Below are 18,536 nucleotides of genomic sequence, written 5' to 3' on the forward strand. Positions count from 1 at the left end.
GTGCTCTTCAATACTAATAAATAGTGGACATTGAATACTGGAAAGGATATAAATTGTGAAAAAAGTGAGCCTGTAGTAAGGCTAGAAATAGAAAAGTGCCTAACCACTAATTGCCACCATTTTACAGTCTGACCTAACTCATTTGGAGTACTGTTCTTGGGTGCACTAAGGAATTAAGGGACATTTTTTTCTTAAGATATTTTTGTTTATAACAGGCTGAGTAATAGCATAGATCATAACGTACTGGACTGAAAGTCAAGACCGACATTTGTTCCTGTTCATCGTAGACTCTGTACAAGGTTAGATAAGCTAATAAACTTCTTTGTGCCTTTGTTTCTCCACTTTCAAATGAGATTAATACCTGCCCTTTTCCTCTTTCACATAAGTAGACAAGAATAGAGAAATAAAAGTACTTTGAACTTTTATTTTAAAAAGCATGTGAGGGCCGGCCCTGTGGCTTAGCGGTTAAGTGTGCGCGCTCTGCTGCTGGCGGCCCGGGTTCGGATCCTGGGCGCGCACTGACGCACAGCTTATCCGGCAATGCCAAGGCCACGTCCCACGTACAGCAACTAGGAGGATGTGCAGCTATGACAGACAACTATCTACTGGGGCTTTGGGGGAAAAAATAAATAAATAAATAAAATTATAAAAAAAAAAAGCATGTGAAAATCTAAATAATTACTATTTTCGATGTGAAGTTTTTAATGAAGTCATAAAAGGAACATTGGATTTAAGTTCTTGTTTTTTGCAGAAGATTGCATGTCATAAACCTCTGGGCTTAGAGAATGGCTCCTGTTCTGGCAGTGAGGATCCAGAATGTGTGATAGTTCAGTGTAGGGAAAACCATATTCTCACTTCTTGCATTAGGAAGAATACACTGTCTCACTAGTGGAAGAAGAGATCATTTGAGTGCTGTCCTCTGAAGCACAAAAAAGATCCAGATATGTGTTCTCTAATCTATTCATTTTCATCATGTACTCAAACATTTTTCTTCCGATGTTGTAATGTGTCTGCCATGTGTATATACCACTGAGAACAGTGACTGGTGCGTGGTAAGAACTATATAAACGTTAGCTGTCACCTTCATAGGTATGAAAAAGAGTTAACAAATTAGATCAAAATGAAAGTCTGTAGAGTTAAATGCTGAAAAAATTGACCTTCTTCTCTATCCCCTAATACATGCCCACTAAAATGCAGTTGCTGTAGAAATACATAAAGTAGTACATCATGTGAGAATATGAGTAAAAGGAAACTTTTTGGGCCCTGGCAAATTGGCAATGTATGTGTTTATGAGAAAAAAGAGGTGGCAATTGAACATGACAATTTTGGTATCTGATAGCCCAGTTGTTCTCAAAGACTGGTTAGTCACCCTGCTGCATCTGAATGAATCACTTGGGATTTTTTTCTAAAATCCCTGGTTCGTTCTTCAGAGATTCTGATCTAGGGGCCGCCCCGTGGCTTAGCGGTTAAGTGCGCGCGCTCCGCTGCTGGCGGCCTGGGTTCGGATCCCGGGCGCACACCGACGCACCACCTCTCCAGCCATGCTGAGGCAGCGTGGCACATACAGTAACTAGAAGGATGTGCAACTATGACGTACAACTATCTACTGGGGCTTTGGGGAAAAAAGAGGAGGAGGATTGGCAATAGATGTTAGCTCAGAGCCTGTCTTCCTCAGCACAAAGAGGAGGATTAGCATGGATGTTAGCTCAGGGCTGATCTTCCTCACAAAAAAAAAAAAAAAGATTCTGATCTAGTAGGTTAACAGTGGAGATTACATATGCAAAAAATTTTTAAGTTTCTCAGGTCCTGATTCACAGCCAGGTCTGGGAATCACTGACCATGTAGAAAAATATAATATAATTCTTTAACTTAGTGCATCATTTGTTTCCTGTCATTTTATTCAAAGTAGTATGTATGGGGAAATATATATATCCACACCCAGAGAAGAGGACTGGGGGGATATCTATTAAAGTCAGAATGGTGGTGCTCTCTGGATTGTGGGTTTATGGAAATGTTTATTTTGCATTTGCTTTTCTTATCTCTAAGTTTTCTGGTTGAGCATATATTATTTTTATAATAATAGATATTAGAAGGAAAATATTTCCAACCAGTACAAAATTTTAAAGACCCCCATGCAGTCCATGTTTTTAGTTTACCAAATATGGGGGAAAAACCCAGTCCATTAATGTATGTGTCATATAGCTTTTTTTAAAAAATAAAAAAAAGAAGAGGCTACGTATAAAACAATGTGGGAACAATATTTATTCATCTGTTTTTAAAAATGTCACAAATTCTCTTAGAACACCAATAAATGTACATCTTACAGAATGTAAAACAAGTTAAATCCTAATTAGCTTTTACTGCTTTTGCTTTGGCGAGACTGGAAATATAAGCCATTGGCCAATGTTCATAAAAGGACCAAGCGGTCAGTAACTTTATACTTGATGAGAGAAAAACAGTTCTGGTACAATATAGATTTTCCATCGCTTTGTGTTCTGGGCTGTGCTCCAACAACAGTGCTCACTCCTTTTTAAAGATCCTCTTGGCTTCTACTCCTTCATATGCGTAAGTCTGAAAGATGTTAACAAATGTAGAAGAATTTGCCATTAAGATTTAAGGCTAATTAAGAAAAATATTAGTATTATTATAGCTTTGAAATGAATTTATGGTATTTTTTTCTTGTACTTGACAGAGACATTTTATACAGACACAGGATACACCCATTTAAAAAAGACATTTGGTTTGTAGTCACTTACATGTTCAGTAAAAATAGGCATCGGTGTATTTGACATATGTATATTTCCTTCAATAAATAGGCATCAGAAAATATCTATATTTTTAAAATAGTAAGATTTACGAGAAAAGTAATAGTCTATTTATTGAAGATGTAACTCAGCAACCGCAAAAATAAAAGTATGGTTATGTAATTGTTTTTGTCTTTGGGAAATAGCTATAATCTTTTTATAACTCACCAGGACCATTTCACCATCTGTAATTTCTTGGACAGCAGTCAGTTTGTTTCCGTTGTCTACCTGTTTGAATTTTCCAACAAGTTTATTTCCTTTTGGGCTCCAAGACCCCTATATAAAAATAAAAATATAATAATAAAATAGCATTATTTTTAGCATTTTATATGTGTTGGGCACTGATCTGAGTTCTATAGATCTACTTCTTCAATCTTCACAGTGACCCTATGAAGTAGATATTATTATCTCCATTTTACAGATGAGAAAACTGAGACACTGTAATTTACCTAATGTCATGGAGCTAGGATCAAACCCAGGCTTTTGGGCTCTAGAGTATGTGCTGGTAACCATTATGCTCATCTCATTCAATAATTTCTAAATGCTGAATTTTAATTCAAGGCAGATGATCAAGGGCCGGCCCCGTGGCATAGTGGTTAAGTGCGTGCACTCTGCTGCTGGCGGCCCGGGTTCGGGTCCCGGGCACGCACTGATGCACCGCTTGTCAGGCCATGCTATGGTGGTGTCCCACGTAAAGTGGAGGAAGATGGGTATGGATGTTAGCTCAGGGCCAGTCTTCCTCAGCAAAAAGAGGAGGATTGGCATGGATGTTAGCTCAGGGCTGGTCTTCCTTGCCAAAAAAAAAAAGAAAAAGGCAGATGATCAGGGCTTCTCTTTTCTAAATCTTTCATGTTTAAAAAAGTATCCTAAATTTAGTCATGGTTCAAATTACTTTCATGGAGAGGCTAATAACCCTATGCTTATTTTAATTTATATAATTGTAGAAATTAAAAAATGGCCACAATTGATAAAATATTTGACAGTTTAATTGTCATTGCAAACATCTATAATTTAACTAGAAAAATTATGAGGACAAAAAAGTTTTTAAAAAATTAGTTGAAAAATGTGACTCTCTAGAATTTTATTTTATGTATTTTTTTAAATATACCCTTTATTGCTTTTTCTTGCATAATTACATTGGTTGTTACCTTTTTTGTGTGTGTGTGAGGAGATCAGCCCTGTGCTAACATCTGCCAATCCTCCTCTTTTTTTGCTGAGGAAGACTGGCCCTGGGCTGACATCTGGGCCCATCTTCCTCCACTTTATATGGGACGCCAGCACAGCATGGCTTGCCAAGCAGTGCGTCGGTGCACGCCTGGGATCTGGACTGGTGAATCCTGGGCCGCCGCAGCAAAGCACTTGCACTTAACCACTTGCGCCACCAGGCTGGCCCCTCTCTAGAATTTTATATCTTAAACCATGTAACATTAGACCTTTCCATTTGGTCACTCACTCATTCACTAATTTATTCATTTATTTTATTATTTCAGTACATTTGTTAAATGCCCATTTTGTTTAAGTTAGATAACTCTAAAATCTTCTGTTGCTGTCAGGTGTGTAAAGTTGAAAACACTGAGCTTTAGTTTTCTTTATGACTAGATCTATACTCAGTCATTCAAAGGGTATTTTTCTTATTTATTTATTTATTTATTTATTTATTTATTTATTTATTTAGAGGAAGATCAGCCCTGAGCTAACATCCATGCCAATCCTCCTCTTTTTGCTGAGGAAGACTGGCCCTGGGCTAACATCCGTGCTCATCTTCCTCCACTTTATGTGGGACACCGCCGCCACACGGCCTGACAAGCGGTGCCTGGGTGCACGCCCGGGATCCAAACCCGGGCCTCCAGCAGCGGAGTGCACCCACTTAACCGCTACGCCACGGGGCTAGCCCCCTCAAAGGGTATTTTTCTAATTCTTACTGTTCAATCCAGGTTCTTTACAGATGTATATGAAAATAAAAACATTATATTTAAGTAATCTCCCAATATGTACAATGTATAACATGGATAAACTCCATTGGCTGCTCAGTAAATGAAGGAGACTACATTAAGTAAACCATCCAATGACAGAGAGCAGAGATTATTTTAGAATTGTGTAGAAAAATCAAGAATGCATTGCTTATAAAATTTTTCTTACGCTGAGTTCAGTTCCGTCCGCTAGCCTGTAATTAAAAGTGACACCAAGCTCAAAAACAGTTTCAATGGTTCGAAAAGTGCTCGATTCTTTGACCGTGAATTTATTTCCTTCTTGTGTAATTGTCAGCTCCAAATTGTCACGAGCTGCAAGCCTCCTTTTCATTATATTAATACCTGCAAAGAGAAAGAAGTTGAAGAAAATAAAGTCAAAATGCCATAGAAAGTGTTTATTTTTCCAAGTTCTGTTTTATTTATTTGTTTGTTTATTTGTTCGTTTATTTATATTTTGAGGGCAGGGAGGAAAACCTAACAGCGTTGCCTTGGCACAGGAGCATTCAGATTGCTTCTGTAGAAAAAGTTCAAGCTCAATCAGATCAAGAGTACTGATTCAAGCTATTTTTCCAAAACTTAAGAAAAATTAAATGAAGCATAGAATTGTAAATTTGTAATTTATACCAAAAAATTTGTAATTTATACAAAAATTGTAATTTATAAAAATTATCAAACTTCTCATTTCAGCGTTAAGTAAATCAAATTCCAGAAATATTAAATGAAGGATTAAAAAGTATATTCATATATTTATAAGGGTATACAACTTTAATTCCATGTATACAGTGTTCTTTTTTTAGTACTCCTTTGCTTTCCATAATACCTTTTAAATTTTGAACTTCATAATTCTCTATACTTTTTGTGGCATTTTTTACTGTCACAAAAATGAGAAAATGAGCAAATATTATAGTTAAATCTGTTATTGTAAGTATGTACAAATTTCATAAATTTAAACTTGGAATCCCTGAACTATAGGATATAATTGATGCAGATTTTTATTTTTGGGGAATGACACAAGTTTGTTTGCCCGTCTTGTGCAGCGTATGGGCTGCCAGAATATTAAAGATATTAAAATCAGTATAGATATTAAAATCAGTTAAAATTGCCATAGAAACGACATAGTGTCATGAGATTATTCCCCAAATTTTAGAAGTCAGAGGAAAAGAGAATTGTCTCATTTATTCAGAGCTGTGAATTTTGATAGAACTCTTTTCCATTGCTTTATTATATGGTCTTTGCTTTTCCATCCTGTAGAATTCAATGTTTTAAGGCCAGGGAAGTTGTTATTACGCACTGCCATTTTTTACTTTCTGAACAAAAAAAAAGTGGTCAATTTTCAATGATATAGGCTCAATGTGCAGTTAATGTGAATGAAGCATATCTGGATGTTTTTTTTTGTTTCAGAGGACAGCACCCAAGAAACTTTTCTTCCTAAAGTAAGAAGTAAGGGTATAGTTTTCCCTACTCTGAACCATCACACATTCTGGATCCTCACTGCCATAATAGGAGCCATTCTCTAAGCCCAGAGGTTTAGAAGGAGGTAGAAAGAAAAATGTCTGTGAGAAACACGAGAATGAGCCACTAAAGAATTAAGCTCTTACCCATTTTTTCCATAAACTTGTCATAGTTCTCACTCCGGTCTACCTTCCAAGTACCATCAAACGCCATGATGTCCAGTTGAGTCAGCCCCTGGGCAATCAGAGTCAGGTCTCTCCTTAGGAGAGAACTTACTCTATTTCTTTTCTTAGAACTAACTTTGTACTGTGATGAGGAATTTTAAAGTTCAAGAGGTCACCTAACTACACAAATTCCAAGCTATTCTAGTTCTTTTTTTATAAATTCCTTAGCTTCTTTTCTGAAATTCAACTGAATTCAAACATGATAAGCATACCTACTCTGTCTTAAACTGCAATTTGTGGGCACATTTATTTCAAGAATTAGAATGCATACTGTCTGAAGATAGTTTTTATGCTTATAAGTTCAAAGTGCACACTATGCAGGAGGTAACATAATTTAGAGCATATATCAAATAGCATGTGAGAAATGAGACTATTAATGACCTAGCCCTTTTTCACAATAGCAATTATCTTGTAAAGTAAGACTTCATGACCAAATACAGCTGAAAAGTTAAAGAAGTTAACATAATATTGATACTGAAAATTTATTTTATTTTTCTAGTATGTCCTTTTGCATTGTGTTTTTGGGATGCCAGAGGTTTGGATAAATATCCTGGCATCTGGTACAGTGCATGAGACACAGTAGGTACTCATTAAGTTTTTGTTTTTGTCTTGAATGGTGATAGGCCACTGAGAAAAATTTTGAGAGGTAGAAATGTGGCTGGATAACATGAAAACTCCCATAAAAGAATCATCTTTCTTTTTTTTTAAATTGAGGTATAATTGACGTATAATGTTATATTAGTTTCAGGTGTACAACATAATGATTTGATATTTGTATACACTGTGAAATGATTACTACAGTACGTCTAGTTACCATGCATCACCATACACAGTTACAAAATTCTTTTTCTTACGATGAGAATTTTTAAGATTTACTCTCTTAGCAACTTTCAAACACTGTATGCAATTTAAATATCTGCCATGTGCAGAGGAAAGCCAGATGTCAGCTGTACCATTAATTAAAACCAGTCCTTTGTTTTACTGTCACTCCCTCTCGTCCCCAAACCTGGTGTAGTCAGAAGCCAAAACTCATTATGTGTGTGGGGTGGGGGCATGGAGGGCAGCTAGAAAGGTTAAAAGGGACGGAGGTCAGCATATCTCTCCCTCCCCCACAGGCTTCTCGCCTGGAGCAGGTCTGAGCTGGTGGAGGAGAAGCACTAATTTAATATGAAGTGTGGAGTTTTGATTATTAAGTAGCTTGAACATATTACTAAAAAGAGACTATTATTGTGAGTGAATGTGACCAGAGAACCTCTTATTAACTAAAGGTCAGTAGAGAAGCTATAGGGCATGCCCAAGATTTCATTCAGGATTAGGGAATGATGTATCTAACAAATGTGAACAGGACATTGGGGAATAGAATCAAATTTTTAAATTTTGATTGTATCCATTGGGCACACTCTTTCAGTGGAGTTGCCCACTTTTCATTTCATCACGTAAGCACATTAAAAAGCAAACTACCTTCTACCATCTCCATTATTTCATTAAAAAAGAAAAAGACATCACAACACACACAGAGGGGTGGGGAGGTGGAGAGAGCGTAATTTTAGAATAACAGGAAGTCCTTTACATTTATAACTCTAGCTTTATGAGAAAATTGACTACCTTGTCTTTTTTTTTTCTCTCTTTTGCCAAAGATAATGAACCTCATCATTTAGGAACCATCACCCTAGTATACTTTCAACTTGGAGAAGAGTAGAAAAGTTTATGGTTACTCTAAAGCCAAGGACTAAATAGTCTCTCAGATAATCTCACTACTTATGGCGATTTGTGAATTTAGAAGGCCATGGATGATGGATCCAATCTTTCTTTTCAGATTAGAAAATTAGATGTGTCTGGTTACTGGAATAGAAATGTGGTACAGTAAAAAGAACATGTGTTTTAGAAACAAAAAGTCTTGCATTTCAATACTGACTACAACGCCCATTACCATACAGGACCTTGGTCGGATTACTCAGTCTCTGAGTGTCAGTTTCTTCATCTGTAAAATGAAGATAAATACCTAATACATACAGTTTTATGAATAAATTGTATAAAGCACACCCTGAACAAGTGGTAGACATCAAGTACTCAATAAACCTTGGTTTCTCTCCACATTCCCTGAGAAAGAAAATCCAACAGCAATAATAAACCCTTAGAAGTATCCCAGGTCTCAAAGTATTTTCATATTTTGTAAAGAAAATCCATGTCATTCTGCTGTTTATTAGAAAGTCACCTAAAAGTTATTTAGGTATTTTGTGACTTGTTCTAGTGATTAACTTGGAACTGGGTATGACTTGGATTTGCCTGTGAAGGGTAGCATGATGCTATAGCTCTCTCTGGGAATACATCTTCCTACTCTATGATCTCATAGCAATTGAAATGAAAATTCCTGACTCAGTTAGGAAGGTGGGGAGGAAGAAACTAGAATGACTTCTTACCATTGTTCACCTCACAGTGCCTTCCAAACATGATCTCACCCTTTATCTCATGGCCACCTTGAGCTTCCCAGGGGGAGCAGAATAGGATCAGGTGAAAGCAAATATCACTTGGACTCGTGCAAACCTGCAAACAGAATGGGCATGCTAAACTTTCAGCTTTCCATTTATCAGAGGCAGTAAACTAATTTAAAATCAGTTAGGAATCTGTGTTATCTCTGTAGACTAGTATCATTGGATATTTTTTTAATGACCAGATCAAATTTTTAACTACACTTTTCCTTCTTCAGCTCCCAACTCTGTAGCTCCCCAATTCTTATCACTTACCTAGACTCTATCTAGAAAAGGTTGTACAGAACCTATGGACCAGTTTCCCTATAGACCTCGCTTACTGAAGAAGCAACTGGGCCAACCAGCTGAGGCAGACCCAGTCCTTTATTTTCTTCTCTGATGATACTAGAAGACTTAGGGTCCTGCAATTTGGGAAAGTGGGTGGATTGGGTGTGTGTGTGCATGTGGGTGCAGACGCTATGGACGTAGAGCTGTACCCTCTATCTGGACTCCGCAGTACACATCCCCCACTGAATGGTGTGAAAGAAGTGGAAATCAGCAGAAGCTCCTGCTGAGCCCCGTCCCATTCCTCCAAGAGAAAGTACAAACCATGTTCCTTAACATGTCTTATGAAGCTCCTACTCACATCTCCAGTCTCTTGCCATTCCTTGCTGTGTACTCTAAGATCTAAACGTATTAAACTTCCTGCAGTCCCAGTCTCCTGAATGTGCATGCTTTCTGTTGCTTCAGGTCCCAGCTCGGTCATTTACTGCTCTAAGAAGCCTGCCCTGAACTACCAAGAGTAGGTCAGGTAAGCCTACTTCTCCCTAGTGTAATGAGCTTGTAAAGCTCTCAGCATAGCTCATAAAAGACAAGAACAGCTGATTCATGATAACCAGGGAAATATTAGTCTCATCATGAAGTCCAGAGATATCATGAGGAAGGGCAATACAATGTTGCAAGCTCGTCTCAAAGGAATAGCTTTCTAGAGATCATAGAAATCCTTTCACCCTGCTGTGTAGCAGTTGGGAAAGTTTTTCTGGAGTATTTTTTAAAAATATAACTTAAGGACATAATTATTATGCTTTTATATGATTCTTCCAGTTTTAAGTATATGTGTATGTTTGTACACACTCACCATATGTATAGGTATATTTTCATATATTCCTATGTACATATATGTGTATATATGTATGCATATACATATATGTATATGTTTGTGTATGTGTAGATACCCACAACCTATCTTCATGTGATCAGATTTGTATTTTAGAAGGCTTCATTTGGCACCAAATATAGGAGGGATTTGAGGAACCCATCTGGAAGAGAAGGCTAATTAAGTATTACCCTAACCTTGCTGAGAAATGAGGACTGCAAATAAATGGTGAAAGTGAGATTGGAGAAAAGAGAACCACAGAAATGTGGGAACATCCTAGGTGTCTGTCAGAGACTAGATTAGCAAACAAGACAGTAGATGGCAGCTGTGCCAGATGTGTATGGTACCTCCCAAGGGCATCAGGGCACAGTATTCTCTTTTCAGCTAGCTTATCTGTATGGGAGACCAACCTTTGAAATACAGATCAAGTCCCTAAACAACATCAGTCAGACATTGAAATTTGTCCCCAAAGAATGTTTCTACCCTTTTCAACAGGAATATGCTTCTTAAATCATCTCCTTGTTAAAGAAACAGATTAATTTAAATAGAATCACTCTCTTTAATAACTGAAATTGGCCTTTTACTATCTGTTTATTCATCCGTTCGTTCCTCCATCCGTCTTTCTGTGACCGTAAGTTGAACAAGCACAATTTATGGAGTTTAATTAAAATGCAAATTCATTTTTGTCTTTGTCTTTCACTGGGAGAAGTTTTTTTCCTATGCCTACGTAAAAACCTAGGCAGTCCCATGATTTTTCTGACCGTTCAAGTAATAAAATATTCTATCAGGGCCTCCAAGTTGTACAACTCCAGGGGCACCATTTGCATTGTAATCTTTGTAAATGAGCCTTCTGGAGCCCAGCTGCAATAGATTATAATAGGAATGATGCCCCTGGAGTTTAGTAACACGGTCTTGAATCCTAAGGTCACTTTAATATCAAACGCATTGTTTTAATCAGTGTCAGAAATGTTGTGTCTAATGTATTAAAGAATACTTTGTTCTTCATTCAAACTTAAGACTTCTCCTCCACACCCCACCTCCATTCCAGGGCTTGGCTGCAGGCAGGCCAGCAGTCTTCAGGGAAGAGTGTGTTATAAACCTTGCTTAACTCCTCTAGGGTTGGAGAGTGGGGTGGAGGGCAGAGGGCAGAGGTGGGGTCCCTCTGATTGCTTGGTCGTCAGTCCAACTCTCCAGAGGTAGCAGTGCTTCGCCTTCATTTGGTCACTCCCAGTGCCCCTCAGCTTCTGCTTTGCAGCAGTATATCCCAAAGCCGCCTACTCCTAGGTTGTCCTCAACCATCTCAGACCATCCTCTTGGACAGGATACCTTTTTAAATGACCCCTGACGTATATTCCTACCACTAGGTTTCATCTCGTCTCTAAAGTTCCCATCCTTTGGCCCACCATTAGAGGAGAGTGCGGTACTTTCCTAGTCACCCACCTCTGTCCTGCTGTCATAGGCTGCTTTAGCAGGTGCAGGTGAGGGTCAGACATTATTCCCTTGTGCCCCTCAGTTAGGGCTGGGACTAGGGTGAAGCTAGAGAGGCGCTCATCTTAAGCACAAAATTAAAGGAGGTGCCAAAAAAACTCAGCAATCAAAATAAACAATATTTTAGTGAAACATTTTTTAAAAATAAATGTTAATGCAAAAAAACACGATGAGCAGGATATCAAAATTTTAAATAAAGAGATTAGTGCAGGAGATGCTTATTAAGTTCTGTGACTAGTACATTGCAAACAACCCTCATCATTGTTCCCCCATAATACATCTCTCTTTCCAATGAAATAATCTTCAAAACATTTTCTCAATTGGCATAATCTTTTATATCTATGTTGAAATTTAGGCTCTGTGGTCTAACAGCTCACTTTGAAATGTATTTTGTATATTGTTGTATCAGTCAAAATTTCCAATTTAAATTACGGTTATCCATCCATCCATCCACCAATCCATCCACTCATTTATTGGAGTTGTATATGAAGGAGAATAAAGACAATCTTTAAATGCTAATAATTAATCTATTTTAAGAGATGGTTAAACTGATGACTGTGAAGTGGAAATGTTTACAGTTATAAAAGGAATACTAAGTTGGTCTGCCTCACCAAGTAGGCCCTGAGAACAAATTGATATGTAAAATTAAAGGGAATCACAATGCATTTTATTCTCCTGTTAGAAATGGCCCATAAAACGTATCATGTTACCAATTCCTCTATTCTGCTTACATCCCCACCTCTAAAGAGTCAGCCCTTGTGAGCTGTTCTGAAACAGCTCATTCCAGTTTCTGATCAGTTTGTTGTCAGTGTAAATAGAGACTCACCTTCAGAGGTAGAACGATGAGCCTGGTCTTGTTCAGAGAAAAATTGAGGACCTTTAAGCCAGTGAATTGTCAGTTCCTTTGGCAAGAGAGTGTTTATTACCCTTCAGCTGCCTTAGAGGTAGTTGTTAACAAAGGATTAAGTCAAACTTTGTATCAAAGAATACAGATATGCATGTCATTGTAAGCATTCAGGTTTTTTTGAAACTTATTTTCAAAGTTGTTTTTTTTTTAAGCTGATGTATTAGAGGGGTAATTTAGTCAATAGATATTTATCTATTTAGCTTACTTCATACAGTGCTATTGGCTCTAATGATTTTGAGTAGTAAAGATAATTCTCTAAAATCAGTTAAGGCACCTTTGGCCTATTTGTGTAACCAGGTACAAATTAGCAAGTTTCCCCCTTGAGTCCAGCTGCAGTGTATTGTTCTGTAAAGTGTCCAGGTGTCAGCTATGGTTACCTTGGTTGGTTGAATGACTCTGTTCCATAAGCACAGCCTGCAATGCATTTGGCTTAATAAACTAAACTGTAACATGCTGGCCACAGAAAGGAGGATTTTATAGAACCGTTCCTGCTTGGAATAGTATAATTGGGATTTGAATTAATTATAATCCGAAAATGTGTTTTAGCTCACAGCATATGACCTCTAAAGCTCACAGCATATGACCTCTAAAACTACAAATGTCAAATTCTTACTATGTAAAAATGATCCATATAATACAAAAACAGACACATAAATTGAATTGAGTTTCACACCATGATGTTTTCCTAAAATATACTGTCTAAAGAGTTCTTGCAAATCAGTTCCTGCTGTTATGTAAATGACCATATTTAAACTGAATTACAACAGCTCTGCTGCAAGGAGGCTGAAAGGCCCGAAAAGCCAACTTGTTCAAATAATGATTTAGGGCCCAATGATGCCAGAGAGTCTATGGCCCCATTGCTGCAAGTGAGCAGAAGGTCAGTGAAAATGGACACGTTATGAAGTCCACATTGCTAACAAACATCTTCCAAAGAATAAAATGGGAATTCCAGAAACATGTACAAGTTTACTTAATATTTTTTATTAACATTAGCAATGATATGAAAGAATACATTTCACATATATAATACAAAAAATAACCAAATAAATCCCATTTTAGCCACTCCTGGTTTAAAAAGTAGACTAGTACTGTGGATGGCCTATTCTGTTCGTGCTCACTACTCCCGAAAAGCACAAATGGCTGTGTGCTGTAAGCACCTGAGACGCTCTGCCTGTGGGCTTTCCTCTGGTCACAGAAACATGCTTAGCTCCTTCAGGCAGGGCATGCCGAAGTGCCAGGGAATTAAGGCCACCAGGAGCAGCCCTCAACTAACAATGGGCAGGAGCTGGCAGACAAATATCCAAGCTTCCTTGCCCCTCAAGTAGGATGATTTTGAGGTGTATTGTGTACAGTCTCCAAGAGGTCCCCAGTGAAACTGAGCCTCAGTTGCCCACGGTAATAATCTGCTTAAAACTCACCCTTGTACAGACTCCCCTCCCCTCCCATCTCACCTCTCTACTCCTTTGTCAGTGCTTCCTGGGATAGCCTCCCAAATCAACTACTTACACTCAAATACCTGCATCAGGGTTTGCTCCTGGGGGATTCTAACAATTGCCAATACTGTTGAAGCTCTTCATTTTCATCCCAATTTCAACTCTCTGTCTCTCCCCAACCAAGGGTAACTACTACTTTGACTTTTTTACGTTTACCATTGCTTTGCTGTTTTTTTATGGTTTTACTAAATATATTGAAGATACCAGTAACTAACAATGCATTTTTAGGATTTTTTGTTTTTGAACTAAATAAGTTTATTTCATATGGTATGCATTCTTCTGCAATTTTTTTTAAACTAACCATTATCTTTCTAAGATTCATCCATGGATTACTTCTAGATTGTTGCTGTTATGTCAATGCTGCTTTGAATATTTCTGCACATCTCTCCTGGTACACGTGTCAAGAGTTTACCTAGTAGTGAAATTGCTGAGTTGTAGACTCTGTGCATATTTATTTTTCTTAAATCACATCTCCTAGTAAAAACAGTAGATTTAATACATATGTCTAATTTTATTTCCTTTCAAAACCCCAATAAAACTTTTAAAAAGGCAAAACTCCCCAGAGATGGGGAAAAGAGAAGATGAGACAATATCAATAAAATTTTTAAATCTTGAAAGTAGATGGATGAGTGGTAAATTACTTGGTAAAACTGAAACAGCCAAAACTAAGATGGGATGAGGGGCAATGGAAGGGAATCAGAGAACCACCTTAATTTATGCTGCGGAATCTTCAAAAGACTCCATAATTGGTACCTCTGGAAGATGGGATAAAAGGGGCTAGCTGAAATATGGTGAATTGATTGAAAGCTTTTAAAGAAGCAGTTAAATTCCCAAACCACCTTCTCTATACTACACCCATGAGTAATTGTCCCTCACAGCCAGCAGAATTATTCTCCAGATGGTAAAACAGAAGAACTCTTGACTAAGAGATACTGCACACAATTGAGAACACAAATACTATAAAGAAACAGGAAGATGAATTGAATATGTAACTATTACATATTGAGAGATCCACCCTATTCACTTTTTAAAACTCTGGAAGCCAAGTCTTTACTCTCTACACAAGATTTTGGAAGAGTCTTCTCTGGGGGCTCTGACCGGTCCGTGTGCAAAGACCTAAAGAAAATGACATTGCACTTTCCCCAACAAATGGCCATCTGGATCACCCTACAGGGAATTTCACAGTTGGCAAGCTCACCAGGCCTTTAGTCATACACCTTTAAAAATGAGCATTTAATCAGGGAGACTTTTGAGAAAAAAGCCTCTAATATGAAAGAGAAGAAAATAAATGGATGAAATCATTTTAGATATATGTGGAAAGAATAAAACCTCAAAAATAAAAATAGAAATATAACTATCATTAATATCTTCAAAGATATAAGAGAATATATGTATGTCTGGAACAAAAACAGGATGGCATGAAAAATTGAACAGAGAACCAAAAAATAGCTCTTGGAAATTAAAAATGTGATGGAAGAAATGAAATACTTAATAGAAGAGTTGGATGAGAAAGAAACATCTCAGAAAATATATAAAAAGATGAAGAAAAGACATGCATGAAAATGTAAGGAAATTAAAGGACCAGTCCAGGAGTCATAACATTTGACAAACAAAAGTTCAGAATGTGAAAACAGAAAAAATAGAGGGCAGGAAATCATGCATCAAATAATTCAAGAAAATTACCCAAACTGAAAGATTTGAGTTTCTACATTGAAAGGGCTCACCAAGTGCTTAGCACAGCAGGTAAAAATAGGACCACACTAAGGCACATTGTGAAATTTCATTTATGTGGGGAAAAAGAAATAATTTTATAAATTTCTGTGGTGGGGCGTTGGCAAGGGCAGTGACATACACATCATAATCATAAGGGGTTTGAATTTCTCAACAGCATACTGGACGTTAGACAGTAAAGGAGCATTGCCTTCAAAGTAAAAAGGAAATTATTGCCTTTTTTTCTAATGTAGAGTTCTATACTGATCCAAACTATCAATTGAGTATTAGGATAGACTACAGATGTTTTCCAGTTATACAGGTCTCAAAAAATTTATCCCATAAGCATCCTTTCTAAGAAGCTTCTGGAAGACAAAATGTGCATATAAAACATGGATTAAAAAAAAAAAACTTTAAAATTTAAAAAATAGGGGGAAATATAATACAAATACTTTTTCAAAGTGGTATATCAATTTATCCTTCCTAAAACAGTGTATATGAATTCCTTAGGCCACATCCTCATCAATAATTCTTTTTCCTCTAAAAGTTTGGTAGAACTTATTATAAATCTGTATGAGTCTGGTGTCTTCTTTATGAGAGAAGTTTGAAAACAACAATTTAATTTCTTTAATTATAATAATATATATAATAATATAGTATATGTAATATATAATATACATATATGTATAATATATCATAATATATATAGTATATTATGTATAATGTATATTGTATATTATACATAATGTATAATGTATATTATATATAATGTATAATAATATTTCTTTAATTTTAATATACTATACATGTTTTGTATTTTTTGAGTGAGTTTCAATAAATTATTTGTTTCTAGGATGTGTTCCTTTTGTCTAAATTATTAAATTTTTTTCACTAATATATTTATTCTATTTGTATTGGTTTTTCTTCTCTCCATTTTGTATGTTGAAGGTCACACCTAAACGGCTTTTTTCACCTGAACTTAATGACTCTAAGAAACTTTATATATGCACATATGTGTATGTATGCATCTGTAGCTCTTACTACAGAAGTAATATGTTCATTGTTGAAAATCAAGATATGCAGATAAGCGAAAAGGAAACAATAACCTTCAATAATCCCCCCATTTTACTGGTACAAAAACAGACACACAGATCAATGGAACAGAATCGAGAGCCCAGAAATAAACCCACACATCTATGGATACCTAATTTTCGACAAGAGAGCTAAGAACATATAATGGAGAAAGGGGAGTCTCTTCAGTAAATAGTGTTGGGGAAACTGGACAACCACCTGCAAAAGAAGGAAAGTAGACCATTATCTTACACCATACACAAAAATTAACTCAAAATTGGTTAAAGACTTAAATATAAAACCTGAAACCATAAAACTTCTAAAAGAAAACATAGGCAGTACGCTCTTTGACATTGGTCTTAGCAGCATACTTGCAAGTACCATCTCTGACCAGGCAAGGGAAATAATAGAAAAAATAAACAAATGGGACTACATAAAACTAAAAACCTTCTGCACAGCAAAGGAAACCATCAACAAAGCAAAAATACAACCTAACAATTGGGAGAAGATATTTGCAAACCATATATCTGATAAGGGATTAATTTCCAAAATATATAAAGAACTCATACATCTCAACAACAAAAAAAACTAACAACCCAATTAAAAAATGGGCAAAAGACCTGAACAGACATTTTCCCAAAGAAGATAGATATACAGATGGCCAACAGACACATGAAAACATGTTCAACATCACTAATTATTAGGGAAATGCAAATCCAAACTACAATGAGATATCACTTCACGCCCGTCAGAATGGCTAGAATTAACCAGACAAGAAATAACAAGTGTTGGAGAGGATGTGGAGAAAGGGAACTCTCATACACTGCTGGTGGGAGTGCAAACTGGTGCAGCCACTATGGAAAGCAGTATGGAGATTCCTCAAAAAATTAAGAATAGAACTACCATATGATCCAGCTATTCCACTGTTGGATATTTATCCAAAGAATGTGAAAACATGAATGTGTAAAGATATATGCATCCCTGTGTTCATTGTGACATTATTCACAATAGCCAAGACTTGGAAGCAACCTAGGTGCCCATCAAGTGATGAATGGATACAGAAGATGTGGTATATATACACAATGGAATACTACTCAGCCATTAAAAAACATGAAATCTTGCCATTTGCGACAACATGGATGGACCTTGAGGGTGTTATGCTAAGTGAAATAAGTCAGAGGGAGAAAGTCAAATACTGTATGATCTCACTCATAAATAGAAAATAAAACAACAACAAACAAACACAGAGACAGAGATTGGATTGGTGGTTACCAGAGGGAAAGGGGAGAGGGAGGAGGGTGAAAGGGGTGATTAGGCATAAGTGTATGGTGATGGATTGTAATTAGTCTTTGGGTGGTGTACATGATGTATTCTACACATAAATTGAAATATAATGATGTACACTTGAAATTTATATAATGTTATAAACCAATGTTACCTCTGTAAAAAAGGAAAGAAAATCAAATGACCATTAAAAAAAAAGGAAAAAAAAATCCCGCCATTTAGGGATTACCACTGTTCACATCTATTTTAGCTTGGATTCCCTGAAAAACAGGCTTGACGACAGAGAATTCGGTGCAAGAAGTTTACCAGGGAGTGCTCTTGGGAAAACACCTGTGAGTGAATGAAGGCAGCAGGACTGGGCAGCAGGGAGAACTTGATCTGCTGTGCAGGAGCAACGAAGTCAGTCAGTCCTCTGAGGGGGTCTGGAACTGGAATAGCTCTTCAGAGTTGTCCTCACTTAGGCAAGGGGATTGGGTCTTTGTTCCCCTCGTTGACCCGTGATAGGATGC

The 18,536-nt window shown here is 36.9% G+C and overlaps 1 protein-coding gene across 1 annotated transcript; it reads right to left on the bottom strand.

The window, feature by feature from the left end:
* Positions 1–2,454: 2,454 nt before the first annotated feature.
* FABP2 (fatty acid binding protein 2) lies at positions 2,455–6,439 on the bottom strand. The gene is made up of 4 exons (XM_058549974.1): positions 6,373–6,439; positions 4,944–5,116; positions 2,973–3,080; positions 2,455–2,571 (listed from the first exon to the last, which is right to left on the bottom strand). Exons 1-4 carry the CDS (start codon positions 6,437–6,439, stop codon positions 2,521–2,523), a joined length of 399 nt encoding a protein of 132 aa, XP_058405957.1. The 3' UTR covers positions 2,455–2,520.
* Positions 6,440–18,536: the final 12,097 nt, after the last annotated feature.

The sequence above is a fragment of the Diceros bicornis genome, chromosome 11 (assembly GCF_020826845.1).
Source record: "Diceros bicornis minor isolate mBicDic1 chromosome 11, mDicBic1.mat.cur, whole genome shotgun sequence".
In the NCBI taxonomy this organism is placed as follows: Eukaryota; Metazoa; Chordata; class Mammalia; order Perissodactyla; family Rhinocerotidae; genus Diceros; species Diceros bicornis.